Below are 21,754 nucleotides of genomic sequence, written 5' to 3' on the forward strand. Positions count from 1 at the left end.
TGAGAAAGCGTAAGTTAGGTCACCGAACATTCGTTCTATACTTAGAACAAGTACGAGTTTAGCGGATCGCAATCCGCTTACTCCAAGAGTAATTATAGCCCTGACCCAAGGCTAATTAATTAAATCTGCGGTTTTAATACAAAACTGACTTTACTTATTTTTATATGCGGCAAAGCCGCCTAATTCTAAACGCATAGCTTTTCCCAATTATGTATAGTAAAATCTAAATACATGTATAACTACTGGCTATCAATCCCCGTTACCGTATTTTTGTGTGGCTGCGGTCACACCATGCCCATCTGGTGTGACACACACCCCTGTTCCCGGGTATGTGTAACCCCGTTACATGAAGTCCAAAACCTTAGGGTTTCCTAATTAATATAGTATAACCTAATTACTATATTTGAGCCTAATTAATATGCATCACTACTGGCAATAGTGGCTTCTTGTTACGTTATAGCCACACCCTAATGTGACACACTAAATTGTAGAATGCACACTTATGTGCATTTTACAATTACGTACATAAGTCTTGTGTACGGTCAGCTTTCATACAAGGGTACGTGTAACCCGTTACATAAATCTACTTAATGCACGCTTTGATTCGATGTTTGATACCATTGTCATTTTCATGCTCGAAAATGAACGTCAATGATCTAAACTTTAAGAAAGTCAATTTCAAGGTCTCATTACCACGTGTCCACTCATAGACTTTGCTCTTGCTTCCGGCATAGATGCCATCAATATCCCTCAAACCATATCCAATAAAGTTTGTCATCCAAGGGGCGTAAAAACTCTAGTAATGGTAACTTCTGCATGAAACGCAGCTAATAAAATGTTCCTGCGCAAGCTCATTATTGAAATTCTATGTCGTTCGGCAAGCAATCCAAAAAAAACATAAAAGGCGTACGTAACTCTATCAGACTTACAAGGATTCGTCTTACTTTTCAGTGTAGCTAATGTAGATATCCCGTGCTCGACTGCACTTTACGTTACGGATGTTCCAAAAACGTCCAGTAGGAGACTTCTGATCCTCCAAAAGCTCATTGTACATAGCTTCAATCCTTCAACAGCTAGAATGAAGCAGAAAGAAGAATCTCTGCTCACTTTTTCTTCTTGAGCATTTTTTTATTCCGCAAGTCCTCTCGATAATCTTCATACTCACCATACAGAGCACTACCAAAGAAAAATCAAGCTAATCGTTAGTACGAAGGTACCTGACTTGCATGACAAAATCCTTGTGAATTACCTGCGCTTTTCCTCTTTCTGGATCTCATCGAACGATGCTTCCATATTGATTGAGTCGTCTGAGTCGTACGAATACTGACGCTTTCGATTTTTGCGAAACATGGCAGCTATGTGGCCAGGACGATACTCGCCATCATCGCTCACTACAAAACTATCATCTGAATCTTCGTCTTCAAACGGATCACGACGTCGAGGACGCGGCTCTTTCAGAAATTGGTCACGCCGACGTGAAGAGGCAGCTGTCGAGTGTTTCTGTCGTAATTCGTCCAAAGCCTGTTGAATCAAACGATGATGACCTTTCTTCGGTACTAGAGATGGAAGATCCGATTTTTCGATCGTACTGAGAAGCTTTACGGAGTCGAACCCATTTTCAAAGAACGCCGAAGCGTATTCACTCATATCGACGGTCAACCCCTTGAGCCAAGACAGCACCTCTCGCTGACCTTCTGTATAATTTACTTCTTTCTTTCTTGCTGCTGTACTAGTTTTCTTTTTCGTTCCACTTGATGCGTTACTAACAGTTGAAGCCACTCCAACTCCACATACACGAGGATACATTTTATCCAGCATAGCCTTGCGTTCGACAAACGCAGGAGAAACTGCGCTTGATCCTGAACTACGTTTCGATAAGGACGAGCTGGCAGACCGCGAACCAGATTTCTTTCTACCATCCACTTGTGTGCTATTCCAGACATGCTCAGGATCTCGCCGAACATTGTCACTTCTCTTTTCTACTTGTCCCGAAAGTGCTCTGTACTTTAATTGGCGCTGTCGATGCCTTTCTTCTGCTGACCTGTAACATCAACATATAACCCTCATTAACATAACCAATGTAGTTCAATTAGTTTAATACTGCAATCATTAACGACTTACATATTGGCAGTGGATGAACCAGGACGCCTTGATTGCTGTTGAACTCTAGATGCAGGCATCACTCGACGTGCCGGAGGTGCTGATGCCGCTCTGTGAAGTGCAGTAGAGAGCGGCCGACGCTGTGCAGCGCTAATTGAGCTTCTTGACATAGTAGTAGATACTTTCGTACCCCTTCTACCCTTTGAAACAGGTCCACTAAGTACCTGTACTGTCCGTGAGTCTCTTTTGGCTTTCTCATACGCGTATCCTTCTTGTAGCTTCTTCCTCGCACTCTCCAATCTCTTTTGATCCTCTGCTTCTACTAGTCATGCATTAAAATACCATGTCAATTCAACGCTAACTTTCTTGTACCGCCGACATCGACTCACTTTGTTTAGGTGGCGATGGACTTGGTACACGTTGTCTCTTCGGTAGTCCATGGGATGACGTCGTCGTAGCAATACCCACCTGATTCTTCCATTTCTTTGTCAGACTTTGACTATAGCCACGTACAATCTCATCATCATGTTTCTTAAGTTTATTCACAGCTGCACCAATCTTTGTACGCTGCAATAAGTCTTTATCAACTGTCAAAGTCGTAAGTTTACCAAGCAGTCGTTGCATATCAGGCACAACACTTTTATCTGACGTCCATCCATCACGCTGTGTTATCTGTGCGATCTGTTGAGCCATAGCAGCAACATCCTTTTCCCCCGTCACAGCCATCACACTACAACCTTCTTCTAAACTCTTGCCTCGCCCTTTTGCGGCACGTGGTACTTTTATAACATTTAAAGCTTAGAGTGTGTGTCGCACATATTTTTGATATGATATAAATATAGCTTATGAATTTTTTATTGTGAAATTTCACATTAGCAAGTTTAACTAAAAATCTGCTCAAAAATTAACGATAGCTTCAGAAGCGTTTCTTGACTGAGACTTGAGTGGTTGTAATGTTTCGAGTGGCCACCGAGGATGATAACGTGCATCTTTTGGGTTACTGTATGCACCATGACCATACCACTCAAGTCCTGCCCAAGCAACCATGACAGCATTGTCAGTGCAATATTTTGCTGGTGGAAATACAGTTGCTACACTCTCTTCTTTTGCTACTGCTTCCATGCGACTTCGAAGGTATTGATTAGATGCTACACCACCACATATAACCTAGAAATGCAACAAAGTGAGAATAAAGATGAATGTGAAATCATTTGACGTACTATACTGGTGACTTTATCACCCATGCGCTCTTTGCTCCATTGACAAGCTCGTCGGACTCGAGTTATCAACTGATCTACTGCTCTTCGCTGAGAATCGAAGACCGTGTTAAGAAGCTATAAGAATATGATCTCGTATCTTCACGTACTTGAAAAGAAGCACAAAGGTCTTCTTTCGTCTTCTCGTTTACTTCATCAAGCTGTTTCAGCTTTTTAAAATGAGTTACAAATACTATCAAGAATATTATAGATGCCAAATCACCTTCTTGATCTCTCGAAGCATTGCTGTCTTCATTCCAGAAAAAGAAAAATTGCAATCCTACAAACCATCCATTAAATCAGCATCTAACACAGTAGAAAAGCAATTCTTACATTTCGATGCTTCATAGACTCTGTAAATAAAAACGCACGATCGTTGCCACGTGCTGCCATGTCCTCAATCAATCTCCCTCCATGCATTCCACTACCTTCTCTAGAAGCTGCGAGATCTAACATTCGAGCGACCTTATCAAAGGCTTCTCCAATGGAATCGTCAAGAGTGTTTCCAAGCAGTTCATAATCTCCCAAACCCTTCGCTAAAACAAGACAGCAGTGACCTCCAGACACAAGCAGTACGAGAAAAGGAAATTCCGGTCGTAGAAGAGCAAACTATTGTCATATACAAAGTCCATTTTCAGTAGTTTCGTACTCGTCATTGCACATAATGTAACAAACTTGTGGTAATCTTGAAACGAGAAGATGAGCCTGTCCTTTCGAACAATAGAACAACAAAGCTTGATTAGAGTCAATACCTCTATACTTGTATATACATAAATGTCATACTTCCAAGTGATTGATCGGAAGGAATGCAATGTCTTTGTTGTCAAGACAAATCTGTCGCGCCATTTGTAGCCCCACATTAAGACATGGAGCAAGTCCTGGACCAGATGTCACTGCCACCGCCGACAATTGCTGCAAGCTATCAATTCCACTATTCAAATAAAAATACAATCTATTGATTATATAATCACAACTCAAGGCAATTAACTATCTCACCTTTGTTCGACAGCAGCATTGATCACATGTGGCAAATTATCTGCATGTGCTCGTGCTGCAAGCGCCGGTACAATTCCTAAGCGTACAATACATCAGATAATATCAATTTCTTGCAATTATATCAATTCATAGTAAGTTACCTCGCCACTTGGCGTGTAGTTCCCATTGTGACGAAATGACACTACTAAGCACATGTCCATTTTCGTCAAGTATTGCTGCTGCTGTATCGTCACAACTACAATGATCAATAATATGACAGTTCCATCAATTCAAAGAGATTTCTCAGTAGAACTGCACTACTCTATACCTGGTCTCAATGCCCAGTATATACGATAAATGCCGCGTCGCCGTCGGCTGTATCCGCCGCAGTCTTGGCACCCATAGCATTTCTAATTCTAAGTAAATATTACAAAAAATTTAAATGTAATATGCGTTTGTAATAATATATCTATATTATAGTAGTAGCTAATCGTATACAAATAGTATATTAAATGTTGGAATACTATTGTAATCTTTTACCTCACAATCGAAAAGAAGTGAGCATGCGCATAGGCTATTGCGTTCCTCAAATTCTTTCGTCTTGCCTCCTATACTTTGCTTAAGTTACAGCAGCATTTAACGTATATGAAAGTCGTTCGTTTTCTCCAGCAAGAGCTTGTTAATGTTGCACAAGAAGATGACGCTGTACAAAACGTGAGTGACAAGAAACAAAGAGCAACACTACACAAGTCGAAAACAATGCGTTGGAGTGAGTATATGCCTGATTCAGATACTGTATACAATACAAAGAATGTTGCCGATATGCACTATTTGTTCACAAACGATAAGCTACAGAAAGAGTCACCCGCGATTGTTTTTCAATGCGATCCATTTTGTATTCCAAGAGTAACAGACAATGTATCGGATTATCGACCAACACTTAATCCTTTGAGTATTTTCTTGCGAGAGGATCCATTGGTACCGCGTAATTTACGATTAGATCCAACAGAGACACTACCAAGTGGTGAAGACACTGTCGTATCAACGAATAAAGCGGTAAAAGAAGTTTTATTACCTTCATCCGAAAGCTTGTCGTCATCTACAAGTTCTGAAAGACAATATAAAGGCAAGGCAAGTGCATTTATGGGCACAATGCCGCGTCAAGTGGATTATACAAAGAATCTGGTGGCTGAAAAACGGTGTCAGAATCATGAAATATATAGAATCTTGCCATCTTTATCTTGGGTCTCATCTTACAGCAGGCAAGTTACGAATAACTCGGAAGAAGATCAAAATTTGACAGTGAGTTTAGACGGAACGAATCCTTGCATGTCTAGTATCTCTGTCTTACTTTCTGACGTAATGTTGTTGTCGATCCAGCATATGTTTGATACTATGAATGGTAGTCTTGCAGTGGCAGATAGCACTATATCTTTGATAGATAGTGATCTTGACATTGTGCCTTCTATATTACCCAGCAAATCAGTCAATTCAAGATGCGAAATTGAGCCACTTCAGCCGTTGGATTCTACTGCTGATGCATTGACTGACAACCTAGCAATTCGCAATGTGAATGTTTGCTCCTTGAAAGAGAAACAATGGCATTTTCAAATAGAAAGTTTCGATCCTGTTGGAGAAATGAATGGATATGCTATAGACTCTTCCATTCCATCAAATGTTTATGACTCCAATACAACAGTTGAAAACAAAGCTAGAGACTTGTATACTGATCAAATCATTTCCAGAGCTGACTCAGCAAGTGAGAAACAGGATATTTCGACATTCCTGTCGGTGGTTGGAGCTACTTCCCTCTCAACATCAAAAGGCAGTACCTTTGAAATGCACTCTGGTCTCATTACTTGTCAAAGGAATATGACACGAGCTGGTTTGAATGGAAGAATAAAAAAAGCTCGTCACAAGAATGTCCTTCGAATCTGCTCAATCACAGGCTGTTCAAAAGGTGCTCGTGGAAAGTCGGGATTATGTCAAAAGCATGGAGGTGGCAAACGTTGTGCCACACCCAATTGTCCGAAAGGAGCACAAGGTAGCAGTACGATGTGCCTCTTTCATGGAGGAGGTTATCGCTGCACAATTGAAGGGTGTACGACAGGGGCTCGTGGTACTTCTGGTCTCTGTGCTAGACATGGAGGTCATAAGAAGAGAATGACTGGTATCACAGTCAAACGTGGAGCTTATGATCGTGATATTGCAATGAACTAATTGCGTTGACAAGCTGCAGATATCGATCGATGTCAAACGAGTGATCAAGTTATGATTGAAAATTATTGTAAACCATCTGAGAGTGGCTACATGCTTACAAATCCTTGAATTTGTTGGTAGCATCAACAAGTTCCTTCGCAATGCCTGGTTCCATAGCCGAATGACCAGCCGTTTGCACAATACGAAGATCACTTTCTGGAAAAGCTTTATGAAATTCCCAAGCTGTTTTCATCGGACATACGACGTCGTATCTGTCATTTCAAGTAATATATCAAAATTTCGATCCATCTCCATCTTTCGATCACCTTTCGTACCTTCCTTGAACAATCACAGTTGGAATATGACGAATCTTTTCAACATTTTCATTCAAAAAATTTCTTGTTGGAAAGAAACCTTTGTTGACAAAATAGTGGTTTTCAATACAAGCAAAAGCTTCAGCAAACTTTTCGTCATTGTTTATTCCATTCGACTACAACATGAAGAAAAGATCAAGTTAAAAGACACTCAAGAAACAAGAAAATTTCAACTTTTTTAGAAACCGGAGGAATCAAATTGCTTGTGGATTTTTCCCATCTCGTCCATGCTAACGCTGCTGGTAGACGAATCTTTGGATCTTTACTCGTAAGACGTTTATGATACGCCATCAATAAATTACCACGTTCAGATTCAGGAATCGCGTCTCGAAATGCTTCCCATCGATCCGGATAGAGAAAATTTGCTCCATGCTGGTAATAAAACGCAATCTCTTCATCACGAACATGAAAAATACCACGTAAAATAAGTTCCGTCACTCGCGTGGGGTGAGTAATCGCATATGTAATCGAGAGGGTACTCCCCCAAGATCCTCCAAAAACTTGCCACTTGGTAAGATTGAAATGACAGCGTAATTTTTCGATATCTTCGACTAAATGCCACGTTGTATTCTCTTGTAGCGATGCATGAGGTTTACTACGTCCAGAACCACGTTGATCAAATAGTATAATACGGTAAACACGTGGATCATGATATCGCCTCATATTATTTGAGCATCCAGCACCTGGTCCACCGTGAATAATAATTACAGGCTTGCCGTATGGATTACCACATTCTTCGTAATATAATTGATGGATTGGCGAGACTTGAAGCATGCCTGTGTTAAATGGTTGAATCATTGGATAGAGAAACTTTTCTCCATTGGAAAGATACTGAGGCTCATCAAGTTGTTTCACCTTGTCAGCTTCTAAAAATGTAAACGTAGAGTAACTTGCGAAGGATGTGAGTGCCACGGCGGATAGTCCAAGTGCAGCACGACGTGCTTGCCCATGTTTGTTTCCATTTGATAAAATAGTGAAGTGTTTGTACTTGTGATGGCTTGTGGGTACATGTATATCGCGAATATGCAGCGTCTTGGCACGTACACAGCGTAGCATCATGGAGATGGTAACTTTAGTTACATAAAATATCTTTCAAACAGTATACTGTATACCTTATTCCGTATTTAACATAATTCAGTTCACGTAGAGCGTACCCTGTCATTCAATTAAGGGAAAATTGCAATAAAAATGAATTCCGTCGAGTTGTACGTCGTCCTGTCAAATAAAAATGGGCGCCAAAATCTTGGTACATATCTGCGTACCGCATCTGCGTTTGGAGCGACACAAGTTTTGGTCGGTAAGTAATCTATTAGTTTATGTGAAATAGTTTACGAATTTGTCTAATGTAATGTGACAGTGGGTTCGGAACGCTACAGCACTCATGGAGCACATCGAGCGCAAAAGTATGTGTCTGTGGTACATTTCTATTCCTATGTCGAAGCTCGTGAATACTTGAAAACGAAAGGCTGTACCATCTTTGGATTGAGCAAGGAACTAACCAATTCCTATGGTATGTAAAATATTTGATATAAATTTCAAGTTTCTTACCTCGTGGTACAATAGTAACCCACGCTACGCCATATCATGGTACCAGCGCCTTTGTCATTGACAACGAGGTACGTTTATAAGTTGTTAAGGTACAATGTACCATCTCTTCTAAATCACATGTACCCTCTAGTTTCCTGGACTATCGGATGAACAACGTGCAAGTTGTGATCATTTTGTTTACGTTCCTTTTCACGGCGAACAGACAAAAGATTCCAATCAACTTGTACTGGATACGACGGTGGTTACAGCCATTACGCTGCATCACTTTACAACATTCGCCCAATTTTCTGTTCGATCTTTTGAAACCACCGGTACACAAGGGAAATTTATCTTGGATGCGTACCCAAGTTATGGTTCAATCCAGGTAAAATATGGTGAAGAAAAAGCAATGAAGCGTAAAATACAACGAGCAAATTTAAATGACGGACTAGATGATAATACGTTAAATGATATATTTCAATAACGTAACCAAACTAAAACGCTACTTATTATTAACTTATTGGATAGAAAAAAAAAATTTGTACTGTCACTATCATAAAATGTACGTGTCTTTTCAATTTTGTAATAAAAAAAAGTCATGCGTTCAGTACGCACGCAGTTCGTACAACGTTTTATAACGTCGTGTGTAACCCCATCCGATGCATATCAAATGCATGCACTGCAGCTTGTTTTTTCTTTTTCTCCACAAGAATAGCTTCACAAAGTCGACAAGTTTTGATCTTTGCATTTGGATCTTCATCTTCTCGTACAAATGGAATAGCACTCACAGCATTTGATGGTTTTAAACACTGAGTGCAAAAGAGAAGACCACAATGATAACAGTTACATTGGTGGGTACGTACTGTTAACCCCATCACTTTTTTCAACATATTGCCAACAATACGTTTCATTGTCAAGAGTGTTGGTGAGTTGCATCGCATGCATGCACTACGTTGTGTCATAGACAAATAAATGGGCGCTTTTCGTAAACTGCGTACCATAAATTGTTTCACACGAGAACTTGCCACTTCATAACACATTAAACCGTCTGCATTTAATTGCAACATGGACGCACCATACGAAACTAAAACTCCAGCAATTACCGGTAATTGTCGTCGTACAGCTAAATGTAAAATCGCAATACTTTCCACTTCAGTATTAGCATCAGCACCAGCTTCGAGAAGCTTTAGTATAACCGTCGGGTTATCAATCTTCAGTGTCAACATATGAACAGCTAATGGTGTAAGACCACGTTTATTCATCGCTTGAACCTTCGCACCTGCTTCTAAGAGTCGTTCTGTAATTGTAAGACACGTACTTTGTCGCCAATTTCCTGTAGCAAAGTGTAATGCTGTATTGCCATTAAAATCAGGTGCATGGAGTAATTCTTCAATACTTTCATGTTCAAGTAATGCCTCCAAAACTTGTACATCTCCTTTACGTACAGCAATATGAAGTGGTGTTTGTCCATGATTTGGTTCACGTAATGCTAATAAAACCGATGATAATGTCGAGCCTGTACTTGTGATACTACTCGTTCGTGTACAACTAGGTGAAGACGATGCAATAGATGTCTCAACTGCAGCATCTCGTACATTATATCCACGTTTATTTAATAATCCCAACATATTTCGCACAAATACTTCATCTGCATTCGCTTTACTTGAACGTAATGGTGTCATTGGTGGTCGAATGACACTGTTCCGATGCACATTCTCTTCATCATCTGAACTACTTTGGGTACCCTCACGTGAATCACTCCCTTCGAGAGTTGTAAGTGGAGGATTGACGTCCTCGAGATATGGTGACGTGCACTGTTCGACCAACGCCATGGGTACAAACGATACCGACAACGTTTTTTTACTTAATCTCTGGCGAATGCAGAAATGTACATATACGTAGGCACTGTCCAACTCGAACAGCTGCGAAATGTCAGGTGGCACGGTATTTCCCGGTTACCGCATGGTACGTTTTGGGATACAAACTGGAATTTACACCTCATACTGTATCCTATAAATTTCTACGAGTGAATTTACCAGCTGAAACGAAAAATTGTAAATTTGCTGGAGGTTGTCAGAAATAATATTGACTGTTTAAGGGAGAGGGATTTCTATATGTACAGAAACTCGAATCATGCAAAGCTTTGCAGCGGTACTTTACTGAGTTCATACTTTTGTCAAATACTTTTCACGTGATTGCAGAGACTTCCGCAGGTTTTTTATTCAATCTCAACTCAAATTGATCTCAGTCTTGTTTGTGTCCCCATCTTTATCAATGTCTCATAAATTCGATGAAATTTTAAGAATTTTTTATAACAAATTTTGCAGTTTACAATGGTATAAAGCATCGCAACCGTTGGTAGTGTGACTACCACCCGTTTTGCTAGTGGTTATGGTTATACTCCAGACGTCTAATATCTTTTCAGAACAAAATTTAAGAAGATTACTATCGGTTATAGACTTGAACAAGCTGGATATTTTGAAACTCATCGACCAAATCATGTGTACTGGATGTTTTTCGCCAAATCGAATACTACAAGACGTCCAATTGCAATATCGATTTTCGAGGACAGTTACAATAATTACTATTATGTATTAATTAGTTGAGTTATGTTTTAAATAATTGCTATAATACAATGCTTACGTTTCAGTTACTTTTCACAACCGTAATCGTAATTACTATTATATATTTATTGGTTGAATTATGTCATACTAGACTTACGTTTTAGATACTTTTCACAGCCAAGCTAACTCGAGTATTAAGTTAAGTCACAAGATTGCTACAGCAGATCCTCTGCGCTCTTCCATTCGTAACGTTTGGCAAGAATTCTTTTGATATCGAGATGGCGAGTCGAGATTGTGCGAGGGAAAGAAATCGCTGTTGACGACTTTTTCCTAATTTATCACTACGTACAAATGTAGATGTAGTTTGATTGATATATAGTACGAGAAGTTTCTTTTTTGTGCATCTTGCTTATTTGTTCATTGTATGAGAGAAATTATCTTGTTGAAAGAAGTTTGCCTGACTAACTGTGTTAAATACCTCGCTAAACTTTTAAAGATTACAAATTAATTTAAATTGTAAGAAACTTTTGGTAAATGCGCATTTTACTGCACTAAATGTGGTAAGTTTTTTTTAAGCTGGTTGTCAGTCAAGACCGTTTTTTCGCCGTTCCCTGACTTCTCGTCAGCCGAGGAAGGGGACTTATAAATCGAGATTAATAACGAAGCATGCTGTATGTTGATAACCTTTGAGATTGATAAATGTAAAATTTCCTACACTTTGAGATTTATTTTGCTCACTTAACGTAACAATTGTGCAAGAGGATAAATTACAAGGTAAACTTGAAGCAGACTCAGATTGAACATTTTCTGACAGATGACTAGAATATTTGCGCAAGAAAAATAAAATAATCATGAACAAAGAAAGATATTCATTATGATACTCTTCTCTAAATCAATTGCACAACTTCGGAAAGCAATGGCTGGATGGCATTAAGGCCAGGTGTTACATTTAAACGCCGGATAACCTCAGCAAGCCCAAGTTCAATCGATAAACTTCGAGCAGCTTCAAAGTTGTGCAACAAGCGACCAAGACCGACGATTATACCTTCAATAGTTTGTTGGTGTGTGCTTGAAAAGGTTTGGAGTCGTGATATTCGGTCGAGCGTCTCGATCGCACCACAGACGATAGTAGTGATCACCACTTCCTCTCCAATCTTTAATGCCAAGCAGCAATTGCTAATGATATGAGCGCTCACTACGCGAGTTTCTTGGCTAGCAGACTGGTCAGCAATCGTAGCGAAAACAAAAGGCAAAAAACGGGTTGACGCAGCAAGTGCCATTTCACTGAAGCCAGGGCTAGCGAAAAGATTTACAATCACACTTAATACCAACGTCTTCTGGGCAGAAGTCAATGATGACGACTCGACTTCCGTAACATTTACGACGGCTTCGAAACACGCTTTTTTCTCACTTGCAGCTTCGGACGGATTCACTGGCTGCAGCGATAGTACGCGGTACAATCCCAGGGCTGGAAAGAAGAAAGCTGATTCATGTCCCTTAGCTAGCAATTTCGAGACAATTACCCACCATTTAAAGCTTTGAGGTGACCTATCCTTCGAATTCTCATTTGCAACGTGCGTCAACAGTGCATCAAGCGCCGAAATTTCATCTTCGGACAACAATTTCTCAGTGTTAAGCGTAGTAATACGCTTAACCATCTTTTTTAAGTGAAGCGCTGGCGCTCCAGAGATTTTAAATCGATGTGACGCTAAATTCACCAATCCAGTAGAAGTAGTCTCCGAGTCACTACTTGACACAACAGGGTTGGCTCGCGATGGATCATTGAATGGAATAGAGAAGAGCTGGTCTTCTGGAGCCGCGTGCATCTGCCGATTCATATTTTCTAACATAGGTCTTAGCATCGCCCTAATCACGTCATCAAATGCACAAGTAAGCTTTAAGTAACCTACAAAGTCCACGATAATCATAACTCAATATAACGTACCCAAATGGAGAATTGAGTGCTTCATTTGGAAGATCTAAAATATACTGCGGGATGCCCGATCCCACTAGAAATTTTGCAGCTTCGTCCGAAAAGTTATTGCAATTATGGCGCAGCAGGTCGTACGAAGCATCAGTAAAACGAGCGCTATTTTCGCGTAGAAATTGCTCAAACTGCTGTAGCGTTTGATTCGTCTCGCCCAAATTCACAATGCGCACGGGCTGCATGCCATAACGCTGTGGTACCAACTGTGGTGCCATGGCTACAATGCCACCAGAGCTAAAAAAATATTCTTTGCCAAATACCTGAACACCAGTATGCCACACACCATCGATGGTCTTGCCTAAAAGTGCCGGTGACAGCTGTCGAGCCATACCATTGCTAAGGTCGTATACGGAAAGCGTGACTACTGGCATTGTCGAAAAAAATGAGAGTGACTTATTAAGAAAATAACCTTAAAAATCGAAGTGTTCGAGAAGGTATCTCTGAAAGTTTATAGTATGAGCTCAAACAAGTTTTGATAATGTACCATCATTCTGTGTATTGCGCATTTACCTACTCCACAACGCGGTAACCTTGCTTCTTGGTCGTAAGCGGGCCGTGGAACTTGCGGCCAAGGAAAAGACCAGCAAGACCCGAGAGAATCACAAAGATTGTAGTCGTAAAGTACGACACGGAACACTTTTGTGGCTCATTAGTAATCTCAGTTGTAGCAGTGGCCGCTTTTCCTCTGTCCGCTTCTGCTGGAGCCGAAGTTACGACCTTTGTTGAGGTTGGTTCACTTTCGTTGGTTTGGTTAGAGTCATTGAAAAATCCCACTTGTTGTAGCCACCACTTTGGATAGAAGATCGATTGAACTGTGAGCCGTTTGGCGTAAAAGTTGGAGACCTGGTAACCATCGTGAAAAGCTGTAACCAGGTACTCGAATAGATTTGACGAGGCATTATGAGCTCGTTGTGCAAAGCTTTCGCTCTGCTTTGTAAGAAAGTTCGCCATGGCTGGCACACCGCCTTTCTGCTTGTGCTGTGCAGCTTCGAGCAGTACATTACGAAGCATGCCTTCAGCATGACTCTCTACCTCGTTCTGAACGCGAGCAACAAATGGATGAGCGTAAGAGTAGAAGCGCGCAGCCCAATTTCCAACCAGTGCATGAGCCCAGAACGACGATTCGCGGTCAAATGCATACAGTGAACCACGCGACAGTTGATCAGGCACGTCGGTGGACTGCACAAACACAGGTGTGTACGTCGTGGCGTGTGGCGCACATTGACCAAACCAGAGGAATGCGTTGTCCGAGTTCTCCGAGTCCAAGATGGATACAAATGAGTAGCTCGCGCGAAAAATAGAGATCGCCCGCTCAAAGTGGCCTCGATCAATGTCTTCTTTGGTCAAATCGCCGTTCGGAGACGGGTCGTAGCGGTCTGGGTCCCCGTACGGGCCGCTTTTAGGACCTGTCGTCATGTCAAATGCCGTGCCTTCGTAATGATCACGCTGGAAGCGCATAATGTCGCGCGGAGATAACGAAGACGCAGGCTTGACGGAGAATGGATAGTCAGATGCAAGCACATCAGTAGTTGGGGACAATTTTAGTTCTGGATCAGCTAGCGTGAACAAGCGCCAGATACGACGCGTTGAGTAATACTGATGTGTTGCTTTGCGAGGCTGAGCATAAGCACGAGTAAAGTCAAAGGGTACTTCCTGGTCAGGTTTCCAGATATTGTTGCGGATAGCCACGTCGTGTACATTAGGAGAAGCCAGAAAATCTGATGGTCGATTAAGATCTAGTTCGCGGATAACAAATTGATTAGCAACGCCACAGATATGGTCGTCCAAGACTCGCTGGGCAGCCCAAATTGCCGACTTGCCCGTGTCGTCTGGCAAAATGTGGAACATCCACGCCTCTTTGGTATCTGTCACTGTAAGTGCTTCACCAGCCTCATCGTATACGTCCTCACCTTCCCAAACGGCACCGTAGTATCCGTATCGGACCGCCAAGTCTCCCATCAGCTGGATTGCCTCTCGGGCTGTTCGTGACCGTTGCATTGCAATGCGAGAGAGTTCAGAAACGTCAAATAGTGCGTGGCCTCCTTGCGTGACTGGCTTGGTCCAGAATCGTGCAGGGCATGTACTTTCGCCAATAGCCAGCTGATGCTCATTAAGGATACCGTAGTGGCCTTCAATGTAGGCGAATGTATGGGATATCTCGGGAATGGTACCGATGGAAGGCGATGTGGTCCAATTGTAAAATCGCGAATCTAAATTCTCGGGGAGATACACCTTGCCACGAGCTTTTCCCACTGAGCAAGTATGATCAATTATATCAGCTACATTTTACTCTTTCCTGACTCAAGTTTCAAAAGTTTGATTAGTTATACCGTATCGAGGGTACCCAGAGGCCGCGAGCACAACCTCGTGCAGCGCACCATCTTTATGCTCCTGCGCCGGCACTTTAGCGATGCGAAAGTCGCAGGACGAACAGTCGTTCGTATGCGTTGTCATTGGGGCGCCTGTAGTTGATGTCTACGGTACATTTGAAGCATCAAATAGTAAGAAAAAAGTCATGCCGCTGGAAATTAATGGAATGAACCTTCGCGCCAACGATGATGGCCGTGCAGTGATCTTTTGCCTCTACCGTCGTCGCCAGTGTGGCAATAGCCAGCATTAAGCCTACTAAGCCTACTATCATTATTATGAGGAATGATTAGGAGATCTTTAACTGAATGGGGAACTTGACTCTCGCTATTTCAGGTATCACAAATGTATTGAGCCAGATAGCAATATGAGTGGTCAAAATTAGCCATAATCATACATTACCACCGTGTGATGGCACGATTTGAAAACACCGTACAAAGCATTGAGATATTACAAAATTGTCGCAAGCAACTGTGAATGGAGTAATGGAAGTCGTTAGGAGAAATACCGTCCTTTTGTCTTTACGTCAAGTAGAAGCTCTTGTAGAGCTTGAGAAATTATTCTCGGAGAATGCATAGAAGGGGTTATAAGAGAGTAATATCATCAGTCCCAGAGAAGAAGCTAAGCTCCATCATTTGCCATGGATTTGTCCGTCATTGAGAGCATTTGGAGGGCAAACTCTTTACAAACTCCTATCATACCACTTCTAATCATGGTCTTAATTATAATTTTCCATTTGATACTCACTCTTAAACCGAGATAATAGCGACAATTATGGAGATCGTACGACCCTGTTAGACATTCCTTCACCAAGAACATTAGATTTACTCTTGTTGCCTACTTAAAAGTCACTCAAAAGTAAGCGCTCCATGAGCACCGACCGAGCCGAGAGAGGTTTACTCCCACCATTGCAGCTTATAGTGCAAGCGTAGCCTACATAGGGAGAAACCTCACTGACATGTCAAGCAACTGATTACGGCGCATTCCTCCGCGGCCGAATAGTGCGATGAGAAAGTCGATGGACAGAGATCATAGTGTCATTTCGCAGTCTCGACCGACACGAATGCCCTCACCAAGGGTCATACGTCAAAGACGCTCCCCGAGAATGAGTTGCTCTCTACGCCAAACATCTGCATGAGTTACAGACTCCGCACTCTTCTTTACGGCAAAACGTCAGCGAGAAACTCACGACGACGTTCAGTCCGCTATTATTAAACTGGACTTGACTCGACAAGCCAATTTTGCCTTCCAGTAAGCACAAGAGTAACAGCATTTTTTGCAGGCTCAACCACGTCGTATTTGTGAGCGCAATACAGCAGAAGTTGTCCGCCACGCCGCATCGGAGACCTTCCACACCTAAAGGTGCAACTTTCCGTTTGGTTCTCGAACAAAACAATTGATCGTTAATAATTCCGATGCAAATTTTGATCTCGCGTGTTGCCACTTGTCAGGGGTACAGCCTGTATTTAAACAACCGTAGTTTTGCTGCTGAATGCTGGCAAATGTGTCTAAGAGTGTCATTCCCAATATTCATACAGGTGGAATAATTACGTTGCTTCAGTCAGCTTAAGTAACCAAAACACCATTGCGCGAAGCATGATGTGGGTGCTCATTACCTTAAGTTCTTTCTCTGAAGAGCCTGCTCATCTTTACGCTCCAACTAATGCCTAGTTGGAACAAAGCCGATCTAGAAGAATTCATTACACAAGCCAATTTGAAAATCACTTTAGGAATCAAACAAAGAATGTGTCAAGTCCTATCAACGATGTCAGGACAATTCTGCTGGAGTGATATATCAACTGAGAAGAACTCAGAATAAATGTATCCCATCCACTTCACCAGATGCCTAGATAACTGTGGTGATCACGCCGACCGATAATCTGTTCAATATGGATTCCGGCCACTCCTATTTCATCGATCAGTGCTGGTAGACCCATCAGTGGTTGGCTATCGTGAGCTCCTCGGTTATGGCAGAATCTTTGTTTTCATGATAGTCTTGGTTTTCTGGCTGAAAGCTGCAGGATCCAATTTTCGGATTCACTGTCGGAACAACACGTCGTTCGAAGTACGCAAACCAGTTTATAATCGCATTGCTGCTCCAAAGCAGAGAGTGGCTCAGCTACAACTGATGACTGATACGCTGCTTCATCCTCAACAAAGCGCTTCAAGACCGTAAGAGCACGACTACAACAATCACTTGTGTAACGTTGGATATATTCGTATTCTCTTCGAGATATTAAGCTTGTAGCTTAACACATTTTGGCTGCGACCGTGTACGATCAGATGAAATGGGGTCACAGCTTAGTCATAACACTGCATGTTAGATTAACCGCACTCAACTATACTTTTTATTTGCGACGATTCGGGATTTTTTTACTCCGTTTGACATCTGCATGTTGCTTTTGCATATCCTAGATCGAGGCCATGACGGCGCTTAATCCCATCAAGATCCAGTTCTCGACATTGCATTGAAGTGGTATCAGCAAAGCGATTCGCCTCGACAAGCCTCCCCCCGGTATAGATGCTTCACTTTTGTGTTGATGTCAGGGGGGGCGTGGGGTGGTTGAATGGTCATTTGAAAATTATGGTGTGTAGCCTCTCAATGCATGTACGGAATGTATAACGTATCCTCATAAACTGCAACTCGTTCCCGTACCACATCTTCTCTGTGCAGGTGCCTTAGAGAGCTTATTTATCACAAACCAACGCGTTCGGTCCGACCATTTGTTTGAAAATGGTCAGTAGTTATCATATTTCATTTGGTACAAGCAAGATCGCCACACCCCTTGATTATCCGATTGAAACAAAAGGCGAAAGTGGATCTTGATCCAAAACGACGGCCACCAGCAAGCCATGCTGGCAAAACTTTTGTCAAGGAGGAGTTTGTGTAATGATGCACGTAACGTATTTTAATTCGCTACCCTACCCATCTGCGCAATTGTGTAGAATATTTTTTGTACGATTAAAATACTCATTAAACTTTTGCGTGATTGTGAATAATTAGAGGTACTTTAGTATTGGTGCAGACAAAGACGATGGAGTCCGTATGCTCAGAACTGCTGCAGAGACAGATTTGACTGTATCTATCATTACTCACAATCAGAGCTGCTGGTACTAGTCAAGCCTTCAGTGTCACTTCATCAAACAATCGCCATCATCAACTCACTCACGTGTACCAAATGGATCTACTGTAGCTAGTACCTACGCTTGGAGATTTGACAACAAGTTTGCTGGATTTGGACTGTGTGTCAAGGAGCAATTATCATAAGTTGCGTGTCTGGCAACGGCTCATCGGTCACACAAACACCTGACATTCTACTTGCTCGTGGTGTCTTATTGATTATTCATCGCTATTCATCAACTTGCATAAAAATACGCATAATATCAGGGCCATATTGAAAAGAAAAAAAAACACCAAGGTAAAACAGCAATAAAAATACCCGTATTGGGTCATGTCAGCTCTGAAAAGGCCCAGCTGGAGGACATCATCTGTTTCATTTTATGCCTAAGGCCTAACAAACAGAACTTCGAATCTAGTGATACCACAATCTAACTCCTCCGAATAACCTGAGCTCTGATTTCATTGGTTCGACAAACTAATTGATTCCGGCCGCCTCGCAAATTTCGCTAGAGCTTTGTGATGTATGTGTCCAATGTGCGAGTATTAATTGGTGTCGCCAAGTCGCAAAAGCGCCATTGGTGACTAACCGACTCTAGGGTTGTTACGTAGCCAACATCAAGAGCTCTTGAAGATTTGGATAGATACTTGACCATACAAGAAAATTTCGCACTCCGTAGCTAGTAAAGTTACTCTAACATTGGTCACGATTGCGGGGGGGAGCTAAAGAATGGTTAGCAACGTTTTGTCTCTGAGATGCTGGTAACGACCTTACACTTTATCGTGTGGAAAGATAAGCCAAGCCTAGTGGATCGGACCATAACTGATAATACGGACTCAAATATGATATATGTGTACATAACGCTAATGATATACGATCTTGAAAGAGACCTGTATGAAGTGCCATGATGTTGTGCACGACGCACGAGATAGAAAATGTTCGTCTAATACATGGGCTTCTTGCTATACGTTACAAATTTGTCAGTGTTATATATCCTCATTAAAGAAGGCAAATCGCATATTGAACATCACGTTTTTAGCTACTTTCAGTTAAAACAAGGGCAAAAATCCCGCGTTGAGGGATGTCTTTTGCTCCTTTCGCAGCATTTATCGACCCAGATGTTCGGCTACCCCGATGCACCGGGATACGCATGTCGTCGTATAGGTGAGCTTTAAATACCGCTGTATTGCTTGAGAGGATGAAACTTTCAGTTATCATACTCTGAGTCATTAAAACAATGGCTTCTAAGATCTGGTGTTGCTAACACCGATTGATCATATATGAGCGCTGGATAGACTGGTAAGTGAAGATATTCAAGGAGCATGATCCCGCCTCTGTAAGAAAGCAGAAGTGCTGTTGCCTCGTGCACGAATCTTTGTCGCCGAACATTGATTTGTAGAAGGTAATGCTGTTTTGAGAAGCCTTGAGCAATTCTGGGGGCCGTGAACCGCAGTCTTTAGGTATATGTTTTATCGAGGAGAAATAAAGTGAATATTTGTCGCGATCCGAAATTTTCAAGTTTTGAGACAAAGATAGTAGCGATCATATGTCGCGGTCACCAAAAATATTTTTTCAGCAAGGTAAGGACAATCTTGAGTTGTGTTTCAAGCTGTTGTGACAGCATCGGAGAAAGAAGGCGTCTGTATATCGCAGTTGTCAAGGTATATCGGTTAAAATTACTTGGTGTAGCTTGTACACTGGAAGCTCTACATATGATGAGAGAATATCAATTAATGTCGGTGATCATGATCTCTTCTCTATATACCTGTAGTAAAAGATCTAGGCGAGTAGATTCCCTGCAGTGCCTATTTTTCCTGAGAAACTGATACAATGGGATGCATACAACGAAGTGCAAGACATAAGTCTGCCGATTTAGTAAATGAAGGGAGGCTGAGCTCATCGCTCTTCATGTTTAAGTATGTTGTTTAGTATAAAGGTAAAAAGAAGTCTCTTAGCTGCTGAGCAGCTCCGCGGTACTCGCAGATGTTTCATGCGCTGTAATTAAAGTCTTGCTGACAAGAAATGTTGGATCTGGTAGGCGCAGGGTAGCCTATTGAAACATCTCATGGGTTATGTGATCGATGAAAACAGCCCTCAAAGCAGAAGCTCCCTACGGAATAGGAGACTCACAGCAGACAGCCCAGAATTGCTGGTTGTTGAGTTTAACGTTTCAGGCGTGGAAAGTACCGTTTGATTCAGGTGTTCGCGCGTTTATGTACTACGCGCGACTAGCGAAACCCGCCGACAATTACGATACTATACGATACCCTTGCGTCCTGTGACGGGGACACTTATTAGCGTGTCGAAGGTTATGCGAAACCTTGAAAAAGCAAAATTTGAAACTTTGGCAATGTGAAAAGGCATCTAGTCTTGAGCTTAGTAGTGATCCTTGTTGTGGTGTGACGAAAATGCTCGAGCCATGGGTCAACGGAAAGTTGAAAACGTTAGGCGCCACGCACTTCTCTCCTTTGGTCAGCGAGTCACAATCCCAGGAAGCATTTGACGCGGTCATAAAGTTACGATAGCTTCCCAGCAGACGCGTCGCATTGCTCAACATTGGTAAAAACGATATTTCCTGGTGCTTCGAGTAGAACTCGAGAGGCAGAAGCGGTAATGGGACAAAGTCTTGCTATAAATTAATACCGAGCGATTGTTTATCGCTGTCGTAGAGTATATATCTTTTAAGAAATAACGATCTTATGTCGTCAACTTCAAAATGTATCTCTGGTGGTCGGGAATGAACAGACGTGAGCTGTTGTCTCCTGTGTCAGAATTGGTGGAGAGAAGAAGCTACTGAATGTCGAATGCTGCGTGGAGCTGAAGGGCAATTATAAGTCGTGCGTGGAGACAGGCTCTGACGATACGACAGGCCCGCCGTGCGGAAAAGTAAACATCCACGGGTAAGTGTCGAGAAATTATTCCCCCCAAACAGGTCTTATAGAGCTTGACAAATTCTTTTATCGTCGATATGTGCAAGTTATTGCAGGACGATGAGGCTACCATGATTGGTGTAGCTGGTTCAAGAGAAAGAGTTGGACCCGTCGTTTGTCGTGGATAAACGTGTCATTAAGGATTCTCGGAAAGCACTGAGTACGAGGAATGAGACAGCTAATTTTATTTGCTTCTACATGGTTACAACAGACACTTACGCGTGTTATCCCCAATACGAGAAGGTGCTCTAAATTTTCAAAACTAATATTGCATCTTGCAGTGATAGCCCTTCCAAGAAGACAATGAGACGTCATCGACGCTTTCCTCTGCGCAAATTACGAAGTGAGTTTGGTGA

The 21,754-nt window shown here is 41.9% G+C and overlaps 8 protein-coding genes across 8 annotated transcripts; 2 read left to right on the top strand and 6 right to left on the bottom strand.

The window, feature by feature from the left end:
• Window positions 1-1,103: 1,103 nt before the first annotated feature.
• PHALS_11039 (osialoglycoprotein endopeptidase) lies at window positions 1,104-4,739 on the bottom strand (the record flags this gene model as incomplete). Its single annotated transcript, XM_024726564.1, has 14 exons — window positions 1,104-1,176; window positions 1,250-2,041; window positions 2,122-2,422; window positions 2,490-2,879; window positions 3,111-3,267; window positions 3,321-3,407; window positions 3,467-3,517; window positions 3,580-3,636; window positions 3,690-3,965; window positions 4,032-4,061; window positions 4,140-4,287; window positions 4,353-4,428; window positions 4,493-4,587; window positions 4,660-4,739. The coding sequence occupies 14 exons, from the start codon at window positions 4,737-4,739 to the stop codon at window positions 1,104-1,106; spliced, it is 2,613 nt and encodes an 870-aa protein (XP_024577229.1).
• A 237-nt stretch (window positions 4,740-4,976) lies between these two features.
• On the top strand, window positions 4,977-6,606 carry PHALS_11040 (mitogen-activated protein kinase kinase kinase 11; the record flags this gene model as incomplete). The annotated part of the gene is made up of 2 exons (XM_024726565.1): window positions 4,977-6,509; window positions 6,571-6,606. The coding sequence occupies 2 exons, from the start codon at window positions 4,977-4,979 to the stop codon at window positions 6,604-6,606; spliced, it is 1,569 nt and encodes a 522-aa protein (XP_024577230.1).
• Window positions 6,607-6,645: 39 nt separating this feature from the next.
• On the bottom strand, window positions 6,646-7,963 carry PHALS_11041 (prolyl aminopeptidase; the record flags this gene model as incomplete). Its single annotated transcript, XM_024726566.1, has 3 exons — window positions 6,646-6,802; window positions 6,866-7,020; window positions 7,091-7,963. 3 exons carry the CDS (start codon window positions 7,961-7,963, stop codon window positions 6,646-6,648), a joined length of 1,185 nt encoding a protein of 394 aa, XP_024577231.1.
• A 129-nt stretch (window positions 7,964-8,092) lies between these two features.
• Window positions 8,093-8,915, top strand: PHALS_11042 (trna rrna methyltransferase family protein; the record flags this gene model as incomplete). The annotated part of the gene is made up of 4 exons (XM_024726567.1): window positions 8,093-8,201; window positions 8,262-8,414; window positions 8,468-8,520; window positions 8,583-8,915. The coding sequence occupies 4 exons, from the start codon at window positions 8,093-8,095 to the stop codon at window positions 8,913-8,915; spliced, it is 648 nt and encodes a 215-aa protein (XP_024577232.1).
• A 148-nt stretch (window positions 8,916-9,063) lies between these two features.
• PHALS_11043 (Ankyrin) lies at window positions 9,064-10,263 on the bottom strand (the record flags this gene model as incomplete). Its single annotated transcript, XM_024726568.1, has 2 exons — window positions 9,064-9,240; window positions 9,295-10,263. The coding sequence occupies 2 exons, from the start codon at window positions 10,261-10,263 to the stop codon at window positions 9,064-9,066; spliced, it is 1,146 nt and encodes a 381-aa protein (XP_024577233.1).
• Window positions 10,264-11,882: 1,619 nt separating this feature from the next.
• PHALS_11044 (Uncharacterized conserved protein) lies at window positions 11,883-13,353 on the bottom strand (the record flags this gene model as incomplete). Its single annotated transcript, XM_024726570.1, has 2 exons — window positions 11,883-12,861; window positions 12,941-13,353. 2 exons carry the CDS (start codon window positions 13,351-13,353, stop codon window positions 11,883-11,885), a joined length of 1,392 nt encoding a protein of 463 aa, XP_024577234.1.
• A 139-nt stretch (window positions 13,354-13,492) lies between these two features.
• Window positions 13,493-15,792, bottom strand: PHALS_11045 (hypothetical protein L915_20236; the record flags this gene model as incomplete). Its single annotated transcript, XM_024726571.1, has 5 exons — window positions 13,493-15,234; window positions 15,313-15,457; window positions 15,525-15,565; window positions 15,618-15,676; window positions 15,752-15,792. 5 exons carry the CDS (start codon window positions 15,790-15,792, stop codon window positions 13,493-13,495), a joined length of 2,028 nt encoding a protein of 675 aa, XP_024577235.1.
• Window positions 15,793-16,705: 913 nt separating this feature from the next.
• PHALS_11046 (uncharacterized protein) lies at window positions 16,706-16,947 on the bottom strand (the record flags this gene model as incomplete). The annotated part of the gene is made up of 2 exons (XM_024726572.1): window positions 16,706-16,844; window positions 16,901-16,947. 2 exons carry the CDS (start codon window positions 16,945-16,947, stop codon window positions 16,706-16,708), a joined length of 186 nt encoding a protein of 61 aa, XP_024577236.1.
• Between the last annotated feature and the right edge of the window lie 4,807 nt (window positions 16,948-21,754).

The sequence above is a fragment of the Plasmopara halstedii genome (assembly GCF_900000015.1).
Source record: "Plasmopara halstedii genome assembly, contig: Scaffold_525, whole genome shotgun sequence".
Classification (NCBI taxonomy): domain Eukaryota; phylum Oomycota; class Peronosporomycetes; order Peronosporales; family Peronosporaceae; genus Plasmopara; species Plasmopara halstedii.